The sequence below is a fragment of the Brassica rapa genome, chromosome A09 (assembly GCF_000309985.2).
Source record: "Brassica rapa cultivar Chiifu-401-42 chromosome A09, CAAS_Brap_v3.01, whole genome shotgun sequence".
NCBI lineage: Eukaryota > Viridiplantae > Streptophyta > Magnoliopsida > Brassicales > Brassicaceae > Brassica > Brassica rapa.
In genome coordinates, this window is record NC_024803.2 from 39,419,293 (window position 1) to 39,438,020 (window position 18,728).

The 18,728-nt window shown below is 30.2% G+C and overlaps 3 protein-coding genes across 7 annotated transcripts; 2 read left to right on the plus strand and 1 right to left on the minus strand.

Moving 5' to 3' along the window:
* The first annotated feature begins 1,162 nt into the window (after positions 1-1,162).
* Positions 1,163-2,732, plus strand: LOC103842452 (VQ motif-containing protein 29). The gene has a single exon (XM_009119072.3). The coding sequence runs from the start codon at positions 2,185-2,187 to the stop codon at positions 2,599-2,601; it is 417 nt and encodes a 138-aa protein (XP_009117320.1). The 5' UTR covers positions 1,163-2,184; the 3' UTR covers positions 2,602-2,732.
* Positions 2,733-4,039: 1,307 nt separating this feature from the next.
* On the minus strand, positions 4,040-9,653 carry LOC103842453 (serine carboxypeptidase-like 10). 4 transcript variants are annotated; one of them, XM_009119073.3, is made up of 14 exons: positions 9,308-9,544; positions 9,081-9,226; positions 8,928-9,004; positions 8,737-8,856; positions 5,918-6,020; positions 5,808-5,845; positions 5,625-5,726; positions 5,433-5,519; positions 5,255-5,341; positions 5,001-5,072; positions 4,801-4,919; positions 4,520-4,633; positions 4,380-4,425; positions 4,040-4,293 (listed from the first exon to the last, which is right to left on the minus strand). In XM_009119073.3, the coding sequence occupies exons 1-14, from the start codon at positions 9,430-9,432 to the stop codon at positions 4,213-4,215; spliced, it is 1,317 nt and encodes a 438-aa protein (XP_009117321.1). In that variant the 5' UTR covers positions 9,433-9,544; the 3' UTR covers positions 4,040-4,212. The 4 variants fall into 4 exon arrangements, with proteins under 4 accessions (XP_009117321.1, XP_033136677.1, XP_009117322.1 ...); XM_033280786.1 differs by having other exon boundaries at positions 5,808-6,020; positions 9,308-9,545; XM_009119074.3 differs by lacking the exons at positions 5,255-5,341; positions 5,433-5,519 and having other exon boundaries at positions 9,308-9,546.
* Positions 9,654-13,098: 3,445 nt separating this feature from the next.
* Positions 13,099-17,788, plus strand: LOC103842455 (myb-like protein X). Of its 2 annotated transcripts, XM_033280767.1 has the most exons (3): positions 13,099-15,000; positions 15,182-16,474; positions 16,925-17,788. In XM_033280767.1, exons 2-3 carry the CDS (start codon positions 15,194-15,196, stop codon positions 17,540-17,542), a joined length of 1,899 nt encoding a protein of 632 aa, XP_033136658.1. In that variant the 5' UTR covers positions 13,099-15,000; positions 15,182-15,193; the 3' UTR covers positions 17,543-17,788. The 2 variants fall into 2 exon arrangements, with proteins under 2 accessions (XP_033136658.1, XP_009117324.1); XM_009119076.3 differs by having other exon boundaries at positions 13,105-15,000; positions 15,182-17,788.
* Positions 17,789-18,728: the final 940 nt, after the last annotated feature.

The window sequence follows — 18,728 nt, forward strand, 5'->3', positions numbered from 1 at the left end:
TTTTTTTAAAAATGGACCAAATGGACCTATTCATAGAAATTCATATTACATTTTAGTTCAGACTAATAATAAATAGAATTTTAAAAATATTTTAATCATAATATCTTTTGATATCTTTTCATTTTAAATATAAATATATTTATTTTAAAATTCTAACAAATCTGTTTAAAAAGATTTTTACAAGATCTTCATTTTCGAAATTATATTTAAATATTTTCGCTAATTTTGAAATTAGTTTAAAATATCATTATACATTAATATATTCAGTTATATAAAATTAAAAATAAACAAATCTATAATATTTTATTTATTATATAATCATAATCAATCATATTAAAATAAAATTATTATATTGAGCTAAATATAATAAAATTGTATTAAATTTATATATTTATATATTTTATTTTCGTAATTATAAAATATTTATGTTCAAAAATAAAATCTAATATGTTGGTAAGATGGGTTAACATTATCAAACTATATAATACATGTATAAAAATTAACATGTATTTCTTTAAAGTTAATAATATAAAATCTTTGTAACTATTTTAATCATAATATATTTTCATTTTAAATATAATATATATTAATATATTATATTTTAAAAATTCTAATAAACCTGTGTAAAAATATTTAAAGAATAACTTAATGTATTTTAAGTTATCGTTTAAAAATGAAAATAAATAAATTATATCATATTTTATCTACTTTATAGTCATGATCATGTTAAAATATAATTATTATACTAAAATAAATATGATAAAATTATATTCAATTGATAAATTTATAAATTTTATTTTCATAAATATAAACTATTTATTTAAAATATAATATGATGATAGAACAACTAAAAATTAACAAACTATATAATAAATGTCTAAAAATTAACATATCTTAGACTTTTATATATACACTAATAAATTATCTAAAATGAATAAGCATAAAAATATTGGTAAAAAAAATCCAGTTTTGAAAGACGGGTCAGAAATTAGCATAAATTAAATTCAAAATAATTTTTAAATATATTTTCTTATGAATATATTACTTTACTTAATAACTAAATGCAAATACAATAAGATAAATATATAATAAGAAGTGGTAAATACATACGGTTTAAACAATTAATTAATTATAACATGTAAATTATAAAATTATTGTATTTGAAATAGTTATATAAATATTTAAGTATATGATTAACATTAAAAATATATACCACTTATGTTCTAAAACAATAATTTATGTATAGAAAAGTAAAAACAAACATCCGTGCGGTTGCACGGGTCAAAATCTAGTTAATTTCTTATAATTTGTTTGATAATATTTCACGTAATATAAGATAAAACAAGGTTCAACGAATAGATAGGCGGTAAACCAGACACTTTGGCACTTTGCATAGGACTAGCGTTGACAATTATATGTTTATTAATTATACATCTTATATTTGTATTACATTTTTTTATATTTTATGTGTTTATTTATAAAATGACTTTGAAAAATATTTATTCAAAAGGAAATCAAACAAATCTGTGAGCTTACACTAAAAAAAAATTGAAGATTATCATTTGTTATAGACAAGACGATATAACTAAATTAGTCATAATCCACTCTTATGTTATTTGAGTAAACCAAAACAAATTTAGTTCCGTTTGAACTTTGAACTAATTTCGAATGACTTACAAACTAAACGAAATTTGTTTATATGATTTTGAAAAGGTCTTTTTGGTTATGATCGATTTGTAGCTTAGATAGACAAAATATGCATCTACACCCGAATATCACAACATTCATTAAAAAAATGTTAAGAAGTCATATAACTGACCAATAAATGTCATATGATTCAAAACACACATGTTTACCTTGAATAAAACACATGTAAAAGCCAAAGGTTCATATTGCTTTCCCACCTAACATTTAAATTAAAAACCAAATAACAAAGCACACACACGTTGAAAATTCAACATCATTACACGACATTATTTTAATATTCTCCTAAAAGTCAAATCCGATTAAGCCGCAAAAGAAGATCAGAAAACGCTTGACCCACGCTTAAAAACGTTGACATATAGACGCGCATACACACACATATATAAATACATGTACACACACAAGCCATCAAGATCACAAACACTTATCTTCAAATCCTGATCTAATCTTTGTCTTGTAAACACAGAAAGTTCTTAACCAATGGAAGCTACTTCACAGCCTTGTTTCTCTCATAATTACCTTAGATCATCTGAAAACTACAACTCATCGCTCCATTCGACACGAAAGCAACCTGCAAAGCCATGGAAAAGACCCGTAACAGCTTCGCTTCAACGAATGCATCCCAGAGTTTACCGAGTCGAGCCTGTGAACTTCAAAGAGTTGGTTCAGAGGCTAACCGGCGCACCACAAGATCACGAGAGAGATGAGGTGCATCAAGTTGAAACTAAGCCACTACTCAAGGTGCAACACGGTCTAGTTGAGGTTAGGCAGCCACTCAAGATTTTCCGTGAAACAACAACTCAAGAGAACCCACTGGCGTTTGATCTGTCTCCTTCATCATCTCGTTTTTGGGAAGCTTTCCCTCTTCTCAGTTCTGCGAATCTATCAAGATGGTAGGACAAAATAAATCTTTCATTGATTGCAATTCTTGAAATTTATCGCTAGAAAGATGTATGTATACGAAGAGAGAACACTTGTTACTGTTACATTACAAAACATCTGTTTTTATAAATCTTTTTCGCGCTCTCTACGAAAAAGCTCGTCTCTGCCTAAACCAGATACAGGCTGATGATGATAGAGTCATGTTCATCGAACTCAATGTTTTAGGAAACTAACTCCACTAATAATACCAGTAGACTAAAGAAATATTTAAGAAAAATGGACCAAAATTTATTATTGACGACTGGAAGCCCATGCTTCTATAGCTTCTGTCAGAGCCGGACCTGGGTATTCGTCAAAATCCAAAGAGGGTGTTGTCTATATATAACTCTCTCTAATGTTTTGTTTAAAAGCTTCAATGTTCTCGTCGGGTGTTTTCCCTTTGGCCACTTTAATTTCGTCACATTACGCAAACACAAAAGTCTACAGTACCTGAAAAAATCATCACAATATTAGGACAATCAAGAAAATTCTAAGAACAAACAAAAAAGACCACATGTATCATCACATACATTGTTGGGGCCAAACCAATTCTCACAATCAAGATCAATCTTCTAAGGAGGAGATTCTATGTACACTAATCTGAATGGAAAGTTGCAGACTATTGAAGCTGTGAAAAAAGACAGGAAAGAATGATCTCTGGGTAGGCTGAATCAAGTCAGAAACACTTTATCAAGGTTGAATCAAGTCAGAAACACTCTGGACTCAGAAGGTCTATTAGTGGTGCAGAGCTTGTTGGTTTTCCCAAGCGAGTGAAAAGAGTTCATAAGAATGAATCTTTTGATGATGCTTATTACATCTATCGTTTTGGTATGTTCTTCAGGGATAGGTATGTTTTTGGTATGCTTATTACATGTATCGTTTTGGTATGTTCGTTTTTGGTATTCTTCAGGTGATCGCTCGAAACCATGCTTTAATGCTTTTGTTGATTCAGATTGAGCAACATACCCAGATAGTAGATATCACTGGATACTGCATTTATCTCGGAAACTCTTTGATCGCTTGGAAGTCTAAGAAACATGATGTGGTGAGTAGGAGTAGCACTGAGGTAGAGTTCATGAGTATGGCTAATGCTAATTTTGAGCTTGGTGTTACTACCTCAGCTAGATTTTTTGTGATAACAAATCAGCTACGTACTTTGCCACGAATCCAGTCTTTCACGAACTCACCAAACATGTGGAGATAGACTGCCACACGGTACATGATCAAGTGAAAAACGGTTCTTATGGTTTATGCACGTGTCTAGTGCTAATCAGCATGCAGATATCCTCACCAAAACTTTGCATCCGGGATCATTCAACTCTATACTTGCTCAGATGTCTACTTCAAATCTCTTTACTCCACAAGCTAGTTCCATTTCAGAGACTTGAGGGGAGTGTATTAGTTGATATAGAGCTGGTATAATCTGGTTTATATTAATGGTTATTATTTGGTTTAGCTTCTTTTTACTAAACAAATGTATATATAGTGAACCATGTAACAAACTTTACGATCAAGAAGTTTAATTTTTTTCATTCAATAATACATTTAGCAATCCAAAAAGTGTGCTTCCAAGGCCATTAGTCTCTTTTACAAAGTATGGCCACTGATCCACCTTTGGAACATGATAAATGTCTCGTTTGGTTTATACTCTGCTGTGTGTCCACCTCCCTAGCTCAAAACATCAGTAAACACATTCTTAGTGATACAAATTATGCAGTGCTAGTAAAATGTTAAGTTGAATCAAGAAGACTTACTTTGATGGTAGCATATGTCATCTTATTGGAATAAGTTCTCGTGTATCTGACAAAAAAGAAGGCAACAATGATTTTGATGTGAGTTTGATAAGCTTACAATACAAAAAGATAATGAACGAACAAGAGATAATTATATATACCCAGCGATTTGAGCTTCTATCATCCATGGCCTCCAGTCATCAATGATGGAGTAATTCAGAGATTTGATCCAAGCTTGAGTTCCTTGGAATGTCATCGTGATGTCATGATCACCACTGTTTACCACAAATCACACAAATTTTACGATATTGTTTAGGTATCTGATCTTAGGCTTTATAAAAATTTAAACCAAATAAAGTCATTTGTATTTTAGTTCAGATTCATGAAAATTCGGATTAGTTTCCAATTTTGGTATAGTTAAGAAAATAGAGTTAATTCAAACCTATAAATAAGAGATCGATATCCGCTGATGCTGTTATTCATATGATAAGGTACGCTGCTTATAATGTCTTGATTGTATGGAATAGTCCAGTTACATCGCTGCCAATGTCCTTTAGTCCCCTGTATTAACAGATCGTCAAAAATTTATTCTAGAAACTTTCTTTATATCATCAATGATCTTAAATTAAAGTTGGCATATACCTTTTCAACATGAAGAGCTTCGCGAACTCTCTCGTTGTTGGCCCAACATTCAATGAGATAATATAGATAATACTGTCAAGGCAAACCATGTCTCAATGTTTCTATATCATAAATTTATACACTTTCCATATATCAGTTGCTTCTTTGTTCCCACTAAAATTATGAACTGAATAAGAGGAAAACAGATAAAATTCCTATGGGTTTCCCAACCCTTTTAAATTGTCACTAAGATGGCCGAAAGAGGCATTACTTACATAACAATCAGGAGATGTATTTGATGAATTACTTTTGTCATCGCAATCTGGTAATAATATATGTTGTGTGTTTATTTTGTCAGTGCACTGCAGATAAAAATAATAATTAAATTTAGTTTAATGTTGGTATTTAGTACTAAAGAAATAAAAATTGATTTAAGTTCACAGTTTGTACCACCTTATGGTATTCTTCAACAAGTTTCAAACATTTTGTGTTACGTGGATCCACATTTCTATAATTTCCTTTGCAATTTCTCTTCAATGACTGTTAAAAAGATTGTATAAACTGTTGTGTCATTTGAGGCTTCCCAAGTGATATAACTATACGAAAATAAAGATAGCTCGGAATTAGGCTGCATATATTACATACCTCGTAGAGTTCATCAGAGATTAATGACATTCCATGTGAAAATGGAATACGATAGTTTTCGTCAATTTCAGGATGTGTTACTGGGTTTCCCAGCACATAACCCTGGTTTTTGTAAATACAATTATGAATTTTTAGTTTTAGAAAAATGTACAAAATAATTTGAAGCAGTTAAATATTAATGACCTGTAGATTAATGGGAGGTTTACAACATATATAATTTCCTGCATGAATCATAGTGCCAATATTGTTAAAACAGATACAATACAGATACAATATCATATATAATTGCATACCTTTTGAGATTTCTTGAACGAGTGCTGGAATAGTCTTGCCAGAATAAGAATCTCCGGAAACGTAAAACGAGTTGGAGAGAAACTGTGGATGCTTGCTTAGCCACTGCCAAAAAAAATACACATTTAATCTATTAATTTAGGATCTTATTTTTTATCTACCATCCAAAAGTTTAGGTTAGACCATTCATGAAAAACTTAACTAAACATCTTAAATTTATTCATATATATGATATTTGCATAGCAAAAACAATATACATATAAGCAATAACATTCCTAAAAAATGACTAATATATTTTCATTAGGCAATTATCATTTGATTATTTATCATATTTAATCTAGACCATATTATATATATATATATATCAGTAATTAATTTTTAAATTAAATAGTATATAGCCCATTTGTTTTTAAAATTATCACATTAACTTTTTAAATAGTTTAGTGTTTCAAAATAAATAATAGTTTATTGGTTGTAACATTTTATGTTTGATTTTTGTAGTAAAAATAAAAACACTAAACTGAAATATTGTATATTATATAAACATATTGAGAATAAAAATTAATAAAAATTGTATTCATTCATATAAAAATAATGTTTAAAATTAAACTATTAATATGATGTTGCATCTTTAAATAAATTAACAAAATACTAAATTAATATATATATTAATTTAGAATTTTATTTTTTATCTACTATAAAAAGTCATTTTAGGACCATGTTATTAAATATATATCTTAACTAAACGATATTCTCAATATACTCATAAATAAGAAATCAAACAATTTCTTCAGCAATCATATAATAATAAAAATCAAACCCAGTACTTTCGAAATCATAAGAATAGAATATTAAATTTTTAACTAATAAGAATCCTAACGAAATCCTAGCTAAACAAATAGTATTACTCAATATCCCCATTATTAATCTGAAACAAAACCATGTATCGTCTAAACCCTATCTATACTACATAGTACTATCAATCCCACAACTCTAACTACATACTGCAACCGTTGCCAAAAAAAAAAAACTACACACTGCAACCACACAAACTGAACATTCCATTTTTACGATGGTTCCTCCTAAAGATATTATTAACAACAAAAAATAAATCATATATAAACATTTCAAGGACCCAAAATTTTAAAACCAAAATTTACAATGAAATTATTAATAATTCATCTAAACCAAATGTTTAACACTAAACTTTTTAGTATGATGCTACAACTTTTTTTTAAAAAACAATATGTTAATAAGCCCAGACATAAAAACTGAGAACCAAACAAAAAAAAATCAAAACCAAAACGAATTTTATAAATAACTGAACGGTGACACTTTATTTTTTGACAAAAAACTAAAATTTAAAATTTGAACCGAAACTAAATCGAATACCAAACACCCAGATCTATGTTAACATATGACTATTATAATTTCATCCAAATATTTTTTTCACCAAAACAAAAGTATCAAAATAAAATTTTACACAAAACACTAAACTTTTATAAAACATATATTCTCATAACTTATTTTGTGTTCAATATTTTTTAATATAAATAAAAATATACCCCGCAGGCGCGGGGTTTACCTTCGCAGGATACCAAGAAAATCCTAAACCAGTTCAAATAAAAAAAATATAAGAATGGGCTAGGCTTAAATGTGATGGACTACATCAGCGAAGGCCGTCAACTTTACACAGTGTTATAAATTATAAAAAGCTTATCCGTATACACAGATGTCTAGGCAAAAGTTGGATAAATGTGTATTTTACCTATACGTATATAATATATTCTGTATAATATATACTTTATGCTGATTGAGTTTATGTATGTGAACTTGAAATCAATATATTTTAATTTAAGATAACTGGATAAATAATATATTTCAGAAATAAAATTATGCATGTAATTTTTTTAATATACGTGGTTTTAAATATATAAAAACAAAAACATGCTTTTAGACATAGAAAAGTACAACAGTTTTACATATACATTTAAATATTTTATAAATAACTGAAATTAAAAAAAAAATCGTGAACAAATTAGGCTTTGATTGGCAGAGTAAATGATAAAGCAATAGAAGTATGTTATAAAAACATTATGCTGCAGAAGCTATATGTTTTTACTAAACTATTTAATAGAATGATTCGTAAAATAATATGATTATGCTATTTAAAATTATTATAAAAATTAAAATATAATATAGAATATAATTATTTTTAATAAATATATCTTCTAATATATATATATATATATTAGTATATGAAATTTATTAGATATAAAATAATTTATTTTATTTAATAATTATGTTTATATCAAAAAGATATTATTTTAAAATAATTTTTACAATAAAAATAAAAATAAATGAATTAATTATATATTTTTAATTTTTTTATAAATTATAACTGCAAATGCTCTTTTAAATTAAAAGATAGTATTTAGAGAGCATTATCATTTAGTAAATGTTTTTTTAATGTTTTTATAACAAATGTTGATTGGATAATGTAAAACATAATGCTAATATTAATGTTCTATCAATCAATGCCTTAATAGATGTAGACAAATAAATTAAATAATAATCAATGTAAATAATAATATTAAAATTTTAATTATATAATATTCTTAAAAAATTATGTAACCATGCAAAATCCATCCAATCGTTCGTATAGACTGCATAATTTCAACTTTAACACTATCCAGCGTTTGAGTTGTTTTAAAAACCGCCTTAAGCATCGCAAAGCATAAAATTGGGACACTGACTCTATACACCGAGAAGTGTAACATATACAAGAGCTTTAAGAAGACATTTAAATTTGCCATATTACCTTTTGAAGAAACTGATGGATCATCTTTGCTTCATTTGTGTCACTAGTTTTATCAAGTGGAGTTCTTGAGTAGGAGAAGCCAGCTCCAACAGGTTGATCCAAGTATATTATGTTCGCCACCTGAAAATGTGATCAAAGTTAAAAATAGATCATTGGGTTTTCGATGGACTAATAAGCTTACTTTTGGTTACCTGTGTCCATGAATATGTAGAAGAGACCAAAGAAACTAGACTTCCATTGTAAACCTCAAACTTCAGACCCACAGGTCCTAATTTTTTATTTTACCACTTTAAAACAAATTATTGAAAATCATGCTTAGTGAAAAAGATATTTTATAGATTTACCATTCTCAAAAAAAAGGCCTTCGAGAGAAGAGCATCCAGGTCCTCCGTTTAACCAAATAAGGAGAGGATCTTCTTTTGGATTCTTCTCGGATTTGATGAAGTAGTAGAACAATTGCACTTCCTCTTCCTCACCAATGCCGATGTACCTTTCGTTCAGAAGAATAGCAAACTACTAATTCCAAACTCAAACACACATTGGGTACAAAGAAAAGAAAGATTTGACAAACCCTGTTTCAAGCTCGAACGGAAGAGGGCCTTCAAAACCGGGAAGAAACTTGACGATGGAGGCACAATCAACATGATGACTCCAGACAAGTAGGAGTAGAAGATAAAGCTTTAGTGTCAAACTCATTCTCTTTTAATTTCTAAATATTGAGTCATTTACGGAATAAAATGAATTTATATACTGTAGGTAGCATTTTGCTACTACCCTCCTCCGTCCATTTGAGGCACGTAGTCAGTACAGCAACCATTCATCTTACCTAACAGTGATAATATTGTACAGCTCGTATCATCAGCAATCAGCACTGTATAATGACGAGATAGTGACAGCTGAAGCCCGTCTCAGTATAATGGATTATATAGAAACTTTTAGCGTTAGTAAAAAAAAATTTTAGTGAAAAATACGTTCAACTGCAGATAATGTGGGAAAAAATATTTTAGAAATTTAATACAAAACCTTTCAACTGATAGTTCATTTGTATTTTAAAAAATTCATTAGTGTTGTTAACTAACACACTCGTCGGTCCACTGGGAATAATGGGCAACCATTTTGAGAGTCACGTGGTTGGTGCAGCAACCATCCATAATATTAAGTAGTAACGGATAAGAGTGACAACTATTTTGGAGTAATAATGTGAAAATGATAGGGAGAAACAAATAAAACTAATGGCAAATCAACCAGAATAGATTTATCTTCATATATCTTTGTATTAACTTATCATTAGACACAATTATTCTTGTACTAATTAAAACAATTATAAGAAATTGTATATAACTCAAAAAATAAAAAACCAATAATATTCGTATAGGAATTTTTACATGTTTTCCTATAGAAAAAAAATAATTAGGAAACAGTTAGCATTTGTTGATCTAAGTTTTTAGAATGTATATTATAACCCTTTTTACAAGGATAAAATTAATATTCTAACAGTTTTACGTTTTAGATTGGTTATTATACATATTGTAATGTTTTCTCTATGATCTATCTAAGTTTATAATATGTCTGCCTCTGCCATAATTATAATTCATGAGAAAGCTTTAATTTTTTTTTATTACAAATATATATCACACAAAGATCAAATTAAATATATGTTTTATTAAAGAGGTAAAATATAATTGTATTCCTTTGATTAACTAATCTAAATTTAAGATTTAGGAGGATGTATTCAATATAATGTTTGAGGTGATTTGGGTTTTAGTGAGGTTTTAAATGATTTCAATGAATTAAAAAATTTAAGGTGATTTTTGTTAAATCACTCTAAAATATCACCTAAAACTATGAGATTTGAGTTTTATTTTTATTTTTAACTAAGAAACTCCACTCAAACATTCTAAAATCACTTAACTTAAAACATTTTCAATAACGGTAGATTTCATAGTACTTTATGAAATGTCAAGTTCAATAACAGTGAACTTTAAATGAATTTTAGAAGTCATGTTTGAATAACATTAAATTTGTCATTTTAATACATCACCTAAAATTCTCAGTTAAAATTTAAAATGATAATTTTAAAAATATTTTTAAAAAAGAATTTGGATTTCAAATAAATTTTCAGAAAAAGAATCGCAGACTTTTTTAAGAAAGTCAATTTTGTTTAATCGAGTAACTTTTTCTCAAAAATAAAATATTTTTTTATTATTTATTTCAATTTATACATCTATAGAGTAAAAATATATTTGTCATTTACCTATTTAATAAAACATTTTTTGGTTATTTCTTCTTTGTACTTTTAATCAAAAAATCTTTTTAGGTTCCGAAAGATTTGCCCACAATTCTTTGTTTTTTTTTATCATAGGTTTGCACTTTGCACTAAGTTTAATTTTCTTTTAAACATTAACTAGATCTTGACCCGCACATCCGTGAGGGTTTTTTATTTTTAAGCTAAAATATTTTAAATTTTTATAACAAAATTTATCAAAAACTTAGTGTAATTTAGTGTTATATTTCTACAATACCTATGTTTATGTGACTTATATATTATTACTATAAATTTTGTAAATTTTTTATTTATGTAACAAAATTTATTTTGAAAACATTATTATGTAACAATACTATTTTATATTATTATGGTGCAATACTATTTTACATAATATTTTTTTAAGACAAATGATTTTTTTATGTAGATCCAATTTAATTTAACTTCAATAAATTTTTTTTGAGATACTGTTAAAAACAATAATTTTTTTAAAAATTAGCTACAATATATTGTACTTCAAAATGATTTTGTAGTAGTGATCTTATTTGAGAAATTACTTGAAATACACTAATTTGGGCAAAATAGTTTTATTTTTCAATTTGAAATAGAAATGGATCTTTCTAATAAAATAATTTTAAAATCTTTGCAAAATGTATTTCAGAAAATTAATCATTTAAATTTTCATTACCATTAAAATATGGTTAATAATATTTAATCTAATTTTAATTTTTTGCTTATAAATGAAAACTAAATTAAATTTTAATTTCTAATTAAAGTTTATTATGTGTAAAAATTTGAATTAATTACTTGTTGTAAGTAAATTTTAAATGGTTCTGAATTCTTTTTAAACGTATTTTGATAGAAATTTCTTAAAAATATTTATTCGTATTTCAAATATAAAATGAAGATATTAAAATCATGGCTATATGAATAATGTGTATTATAGTTTCTTGAACTCTAGATGAAAGGATACGGTTTCTAATGTTCCTTTTTAGTTAAATAGCTGAAATTAAATTAGAAAAATATCACACGTTATATAAAAGAAGAAACATATGTTTAGGAAGGAAATCAGGAAAATATCTCATTAACCATACATTTACTTAGTTATTTACGAAAAGAAAAGACTAAAATGTAACCACAATTATTGTTATGATATTATTATGCAAATAGAAAATTTCATTAAAGTAATTATATAGAAGAAGGTCCAACTTAAAAAATCACACATGAAAAAATTGTGAATTCTGTTTTAATATATAAGAACTTTATTATATATTTTATTCCATCATCTATTCTAGATAAACAACTTATTTTTGCGTTTATGCTATGCTTTAAACCGGCTATAATGTATAGTAAACCATACATCATTGTTCTACCTAATTTTCTTTTGTCAACTATTCTACCTAATTTAAAACGTGTATTCTAATAAATTTCACTATTATTAAATGAAAAGTGGATCTTTTCCAAATTTTGCTACACCTATATGCAGAGAGATTACGAATCTTAAAGAAAGCTTCTAGAATGTTTACCCTACAAAGGTTTGGCACTTGCAAATTAATATCACATGCCTAACAATCATGAGAGATGTAACAACGTATGGTTGCTGAGCATCGTCATAACCTTACAAAATAATATATACAGACAAGATAATTCAAAAGGCTAATATCCTCGCAAAAACTTGTATCTGCTGTTTGAACAAAAAAAGAAAAAAAAATTGTGTCTGCTGATGCTACAACTATAGAACTAAAGACAGTATCCTATTGTCTCCTTCCTGGTGTGATCATAACGAGTCAAATTTTGATTAGACATGAGCAAAAAAAAGTGTTAAACTGTTCTGTTTCTTGTGTTTGATCGATCCCTCATTAGATCATTTGATCGATCCCTCATCGGCTTCTTGTCAACGCCGCCACCGAGTCCTCTCTTAGATCCCTGGTTCATTGAAGAAAGCAAACAACAGTGAAAAAAAAATTAGCATAAGTAAGCATAAAAAAGATATAGAGAGATCTATGTGTAAAAGCTAGAACACAGAAGTACTATATCAAAGAATAAGATAATTTTCTCAAATTGTTGTCTTTTATTAGATATTTCTTAAACAAATTACATTTTTTGTTTAATTATATTCGATTTCACACATGTGAGTTGACATTGAAATTCCTAATCTACCCAACCTTACAAACACAACAACCGTTGCAACTTTCGTTTATTCACTCACACAAGAAATCTTACACGATCTCACAAAATATAACATAATGCTTGACGTACTCGTCTCGTCCTCCTGCCTTTTAGAACACACGATGACACGATCTCTTCCTTTTTTAAGATCTTCTTTCCAGTATCCTGATAAGTCTAAATCTCCAATATCTCTAGATATCTTCTTATCTTTATACATTGTACAAGAAAACCTTTTCTTTATTTTCTTGTTTAATAACTTCATCCAATGAAGCAGTGGCCGTCACAAATCATTGTATTCAGATATTCACGCCATAAAATCTTGTAGGTAAATATTTTCACGTCACCTTTTGACTTGCGCATGTGAAAACTTCGTTGAACACTTTGTTCTTGTGCTACAGATTCCATGTCTTAACAATCTCCTATTTTTATGTATGACAATCAAGAAATATGCCCATAAAACAAGAACACAAACCACTATGCAAGCACTAACATGTAACTCAAGACATGATTCAAAACTACAAAACTTAAAACCATCGTATCTGAGACTTGAGACATAGCAAGGACATAACTAAACTGTTCAAGAATCGTATTAGTAGTTGCACACATATGCTCAGTCCCAATCACATGATAACATACTTTCCATGTCTAACTAACCCTTCAAAACTCATGATTTTTCTTCCCATGCTTGAGTGCATAAATACATAAAAACCATTCATAAACACTTACATGCAGGATAAAAAATCCCCCATGAGAAATCAGTACTCGCTTGACATGTTCCATATGCACACCTGTTTCTTAATTCACACACTTAAACCAAACAATTAAACCATGCCGATCAAATCAAAGGAAATGGGTACATGCCAAGATCTGTGCAACATGATGAACTATTTCCAGCGATCGTAACACATGCAGTTTGTACAAATGAAATTTTGAAGGAATTTGAGTATGAGATGAACATGTTTCTTTGAGACTAAAAAAACTGATGCTAGTCAGATATTAATATGAGTTTTTAAGCACACTGGCCTGAGCTGAGATGTCATGAAGAGAGAATGACTTTCATGATTTTGATAGATAGTGTTATTCTTGGAGTTTTATTACAGATGAAATTACTTTAAATATGAATACCCTTAGAATTGGTCTAACGTAAGTACCGTTGGCGAAATGAGAAAGCAAAGCTCAGTTTTGTAGAGGCTTCGAGCTAATGTATATACAAAATTAAATAACTAATAAGCTTAGCTTAGAAGATAAGTAGTAAAACACTTAAATCTTAGAATAATCAATAAACTGAGTTGAGGTTAAAATTAGAGGAGAAGAAACAAAAAAAAAGAAAAAGAAAACAAGAAAAGCGTTGACAAGCTCATAGTTCAGCCGAAACCATTATCGTATATATAAACCCAATGGGCTAAAAGACTGAAACAGATTAATCAGCCCATACCTAACTAAATTCTTTAGGCCCATAAGACAAGATACGACGTCGTTGGATACCGTCGGTGTCGGAGTGGAGAAGCAAAAACAAGGAGGACGTTGAAACCAGATTCACATGGCCCCCTCTCCTTCCTCCCTACTTTCAAGTCCCAAGTGTGAAGCTGCCATAATTTTCGCTCTAATTAAAAAAAAAGTAAAATAATAATTATAATATTTAGTTTACTTTTCTGCAAATTGAAGGGACGCACGATTTTTAGTGGCAATCTCACAGCTCTCTCTTCTTCCTTTCCCTCCAGATCTAAATCTAAAAATATAAAAAATCTCTACTTTTTCGGAAAAATTGTTCATCATTCTTCATTGTTCCCAGAAGAAGCAAAAAAAAAAAAACGAAAGTTCACATTGTTGAGGTAAAGTTTCCATTTTTATAAAGATTCCTTCTTATTTAGTATAACGGTTTGGTTAAGATTTGTTATACGTTCACTTAGATCCGATCAAGATCGTGCCTTTAGTTGCAAGTATTAGTAATTTAATTAATGTATCATATGATTTGGTTAAAGATCTGAGATTTGGGTTTGGTTTTGATTTTAGGAGGAAGAAGAGATGTTTAGATCATCGCCAAGAAGAGGACAGAGATCAAAGGGGTTCAAGGTGAAGCACTGTGTGCAGCTGACTCTGTTGATTGGTGTTGGGATATGGTTGCTTTATCAAGTGAAGCATTCTCATGAGAAGAAAGCTTTGTTTGAGACGAGCGCAAAGGCTGTTGTTGGTGGTGAGAAAGCTGTGAAGCTTGGGAGGAAAGATCTTAACCCGGGCGTTGTCGTTGAGGATGAAGCTGTGAATGTTGATAGGGGTTTTAATGATAGAGAGATTGAGACAAGAGATGATAAGAACGATGAGGTTGTGGAGGGAGGAGGTGATGAGAATAATGAGAAGGAGAGTGCAGAAAGCAGCGAGGTTGAGGCTAAGAATGACAATGGTACCGGTACAGAAGAGACTGAGATTGAGGAGAAGAAAGACAATGGTACCGGTACAGAAGAAAGTGAAACTGAGGAGAATAAAGACAATGCCAATACAGAAGAGAATGAGGAGAGTAAAGAGAAGAGTGGTACGGAGGAGAGTGAGATTGAGGAGAAGGACAATGGTGGTGGTACAGAAGAAAATGAAGAGAAGAGTGGAACTGAAGAAAGTGAAACTGAGGAGAAGAAAGACAATGGTGGTACAGAAGAGAGGGAGATTGAGGAGAAGAAAGACAATGGGGGTAGTGAAGAGATTGAGGAGAGCAAAGAGAAGGGTGGTGGAGAAGAGAAAATAGAGGAAGTGAGTGATGAGAATGAAGGGAAGGAGAAGAAGGATAGTGAAGAAGCAAGAGAGAATAATTACAAAGGAGATGATGCTTCTAGTGAGGTGGTTCATGAGAAGGCAGATGAGAAGGTGCAAGTGGAGGAAGACAAGACCGGAGAACCGGAAGACACTGTTATCAAGAGTGTTTTGCCGACTGATAATGAGGGAAGCAGCAGTGATGAGAAGAACACTGGTAATGATTCGGATTCCTCTAGTGAGATTAAATCTGAGGGTGAATCCATGGAGAAGAATGAGAAGGTGGAGAAGGAAGGGTTTAATGATTCTAATGGCGACCTGACTGAGTCCAAAGAATCTTCTGGGAAGGAGGATGGGTCAGGGTCTAGTGTGAAGACAGATGAGGAAGTAGAATCTTCTGAAGTCTCATCTCAAGACAAGGAAACGGAGACAAAGGAGAAAGATGAGTCTTTGTCCCAAGAGGAACTTAAAGATAGAGTAGCTGAAACTAAGGAGAAAGAAGAATCTTTGTCCCAAGAGGAAATTAAAAATAGATTAGCTGAGACTAAGGAGAAAGATGAATCTTTGCCTCAAGAGGAAACTAAAGACACAAAGGAGAAAGAAGAGTCTTCTTCTCAAGAGGAAACTAAAGATGGAGAAACCGAGACCAAAGCTAAGGAAGAGTCTTCGTCTCAAGAGGAAACTAAAGATGGAGAAACTGAGACAAAAGAGAAAGTAGAAGAGTCTTTGTCTCAACAGGAACCTAAAGACAAGGAAATTGAGACAAAGGAGAAAGTAGAAGAGTCTAAAGATGGAGAAACTGAGACAAAGGAGAAGGAAGATTCTTCGTCTCAAGGTGAATCTAAAGATGGAGAAACTGAGACAAAGGAGAAGGAAAAGTCTTCTTCTCAAGAGGAATCTAAAGACAAGGAAGCTGAGACAAAGGAGAAAGTAGAAGAGTCTTCGTCCCAAGAGAAAAGTGATGAAGACAAGGAAAGTGAAAAAGTTGAGAAAGAAGAAGAGTCTTCGTCCCAAGAAGAAACTAAAGACAAAGAAACTGAGACAAAAGCAAAAGAAGAAGAGTCTTTGTCCCAAGAGAAGAAGGAAGACAATGAAACCGAGAAAACTGTGAAGGAGGATGAATCTTCTTCTCAAGAGGAAACCAAAGACAAGGATTCTGAAACAAAGTTGAAAGAAGAGTCTTCTTCCCAAGAGGAAACTGAGACAAAGGAGAAAGAAGATCCTTCTTCTCAAGATGAAACTAAAGAGAAAGAAGTGGAGACAAAGGAGAAAGAAGAAGAGTCTTCAACCAACAATGATTCACAGGGAAATGAAAGTACCGAGAGTGAGAAGAAGGAAGCAGTTGAGGAAATAGAGAAGAAGAAGAGTGAGGAAGACACGAGTGAATCTAGCACAGAAAATAGCAATACTGAGACTGAACAAAAGCAACCAGAGGAGGATACTACACAAAAAGAGACAGAGAAAGAGGAAAGCAACAAGAATGGTGGTGAGACAGAGGTGGTGGTGACTGAGAACGATCAGCAACATTCTGACAATAGTCTTCCTCAAGAAGTAAAAGATGTTCGTACTGATCTTGAAACTCTTCCAGATTCTGGTAATGGAGGAAACAGTGATAACGTTGCTGCTGAGTAGATCAAAATCTCTCTCATTGATATGTTGTTTAGTAGAGATTTTTGAATTTGTGTCATGTAATCTGTTGTAACCTTTCTTTTACACATATGGGCTGTAGTCACATTTATTTTATTGTTTTCTCAGTTGTCTTTAGAATCAAATTCTTGAGACTTCATTATCAATGTTGATTAAACGTTTTTGTTGTAAGAAGAATTTGTTGGATCTTTGTTTTGTGTCTATGGCCAAGTCAGTCTATGGTGTTGTCTTCTTTTTGTTTTTGTCTCGTATCATTTAGTTCAGCAGATTCTTTTAGTACCTTGTTTCAGTAGTGGTTCTTGCAAAAAGTATTGAAATTGCATTTACATATGGAATGATTCAAACTTTGCCAAAAAAGCATTCAAAATGAAGACTTTTAACTCATTGAACCACTACTACCACCCGTCCACCTTTCAACGATATCTTGTTACCAAGTGAGTTCAATGACCAAGAAGACCATTTACATTCATTCACGTGTCACAAGAACTCATTGAACCACCACTACCACCCGTCCACCTTTCAACGATATCTTGTTACCAAGTGAGTTCAATGACCAAGAAGACCATTTACATTCATTCACGTGTCACAAGACTGAACAAAGCTTTAGATTATTTCTACATTACACCTCTCTAGTCATAAAGTATATCATATTAAAAATATTTCTACGACCCGAAATACTGTAATATTTTTGGCCAACAATTTTTTTATCATATTACCAAAATAATTCTACCACCAGAAAATAACACTTTTAGTCAAAATGTTAAAAAAGATCATGTTAGCAAAATAACTTTATTCAAGAAAGATTATATCATTTCTAGTCAGAATGTTCCAACAATAAAATCAGCATTTTACTAAATAGAGTACCCAAAAAGCATTTTATCATATAATTTTAGCAGAACACAAATTTAAGAGTAATTTTGGCAATCTTTTGATTTAATATTAGTAAGAGATAAGCTTTATGCGCATTGACGCCTTAGTAGAAAGCATCGAAAACACTCGTTTTGTGTATGTTGTCATGTGCTGAAGCGATTATGACATTGCCAAACCTCACCTTGCACCATGGCCACATAACCGAACACTTTTATAAAACCCAAGATAAGAAGTTAACTTGCTACAAAGCCAGTTTAACTTCCTTGACAACATGCCTACACTGTCTGTGCCTCTCAAATTG

What these genes read in the sequence shown, in the direction of transcription:
- LOC103842452 (XM_009119072.3), top strand. Translation starts at nt 2,185, where the DNA reads ATGGAAGCTACTTCACAGCCTTGTTTCTCTCATAATTACCTTAGATCA.
- LOC103842453 (XM_033280786.1), bottom strand. Translation starts at nt 9,432, where the DNA reads ATGAGTTTGACACTAAAGCTTTATCTTCTACTCCTACTTGTCTGGAGT. An exon ending in AACCTCCCATTAATCTACAG is followed by an intron (nt 5,727 to 5,807) that starts GTCATTAATATT and finishes TACAAAAACCAG; the next exon opens with GGTTATGTGCTGGGAAACCC. An exon ending in TCTCTGATGAACTCTACGAG is followed by an intron (nt 5,520 to 5,624) that starts GTATGTAATATA and finishes TCTTTTTAACAG; the next exon opens with TCATTGAAGAGAAATTGCAA.
- LOC103842455 (XM_009119076.3), top strand. Translation starts at nt 15,194, where the DNA reads ATGTTTAGATCATCGCCAAGAAGAGGACAGAGATCAAAGGGGTTCAAG.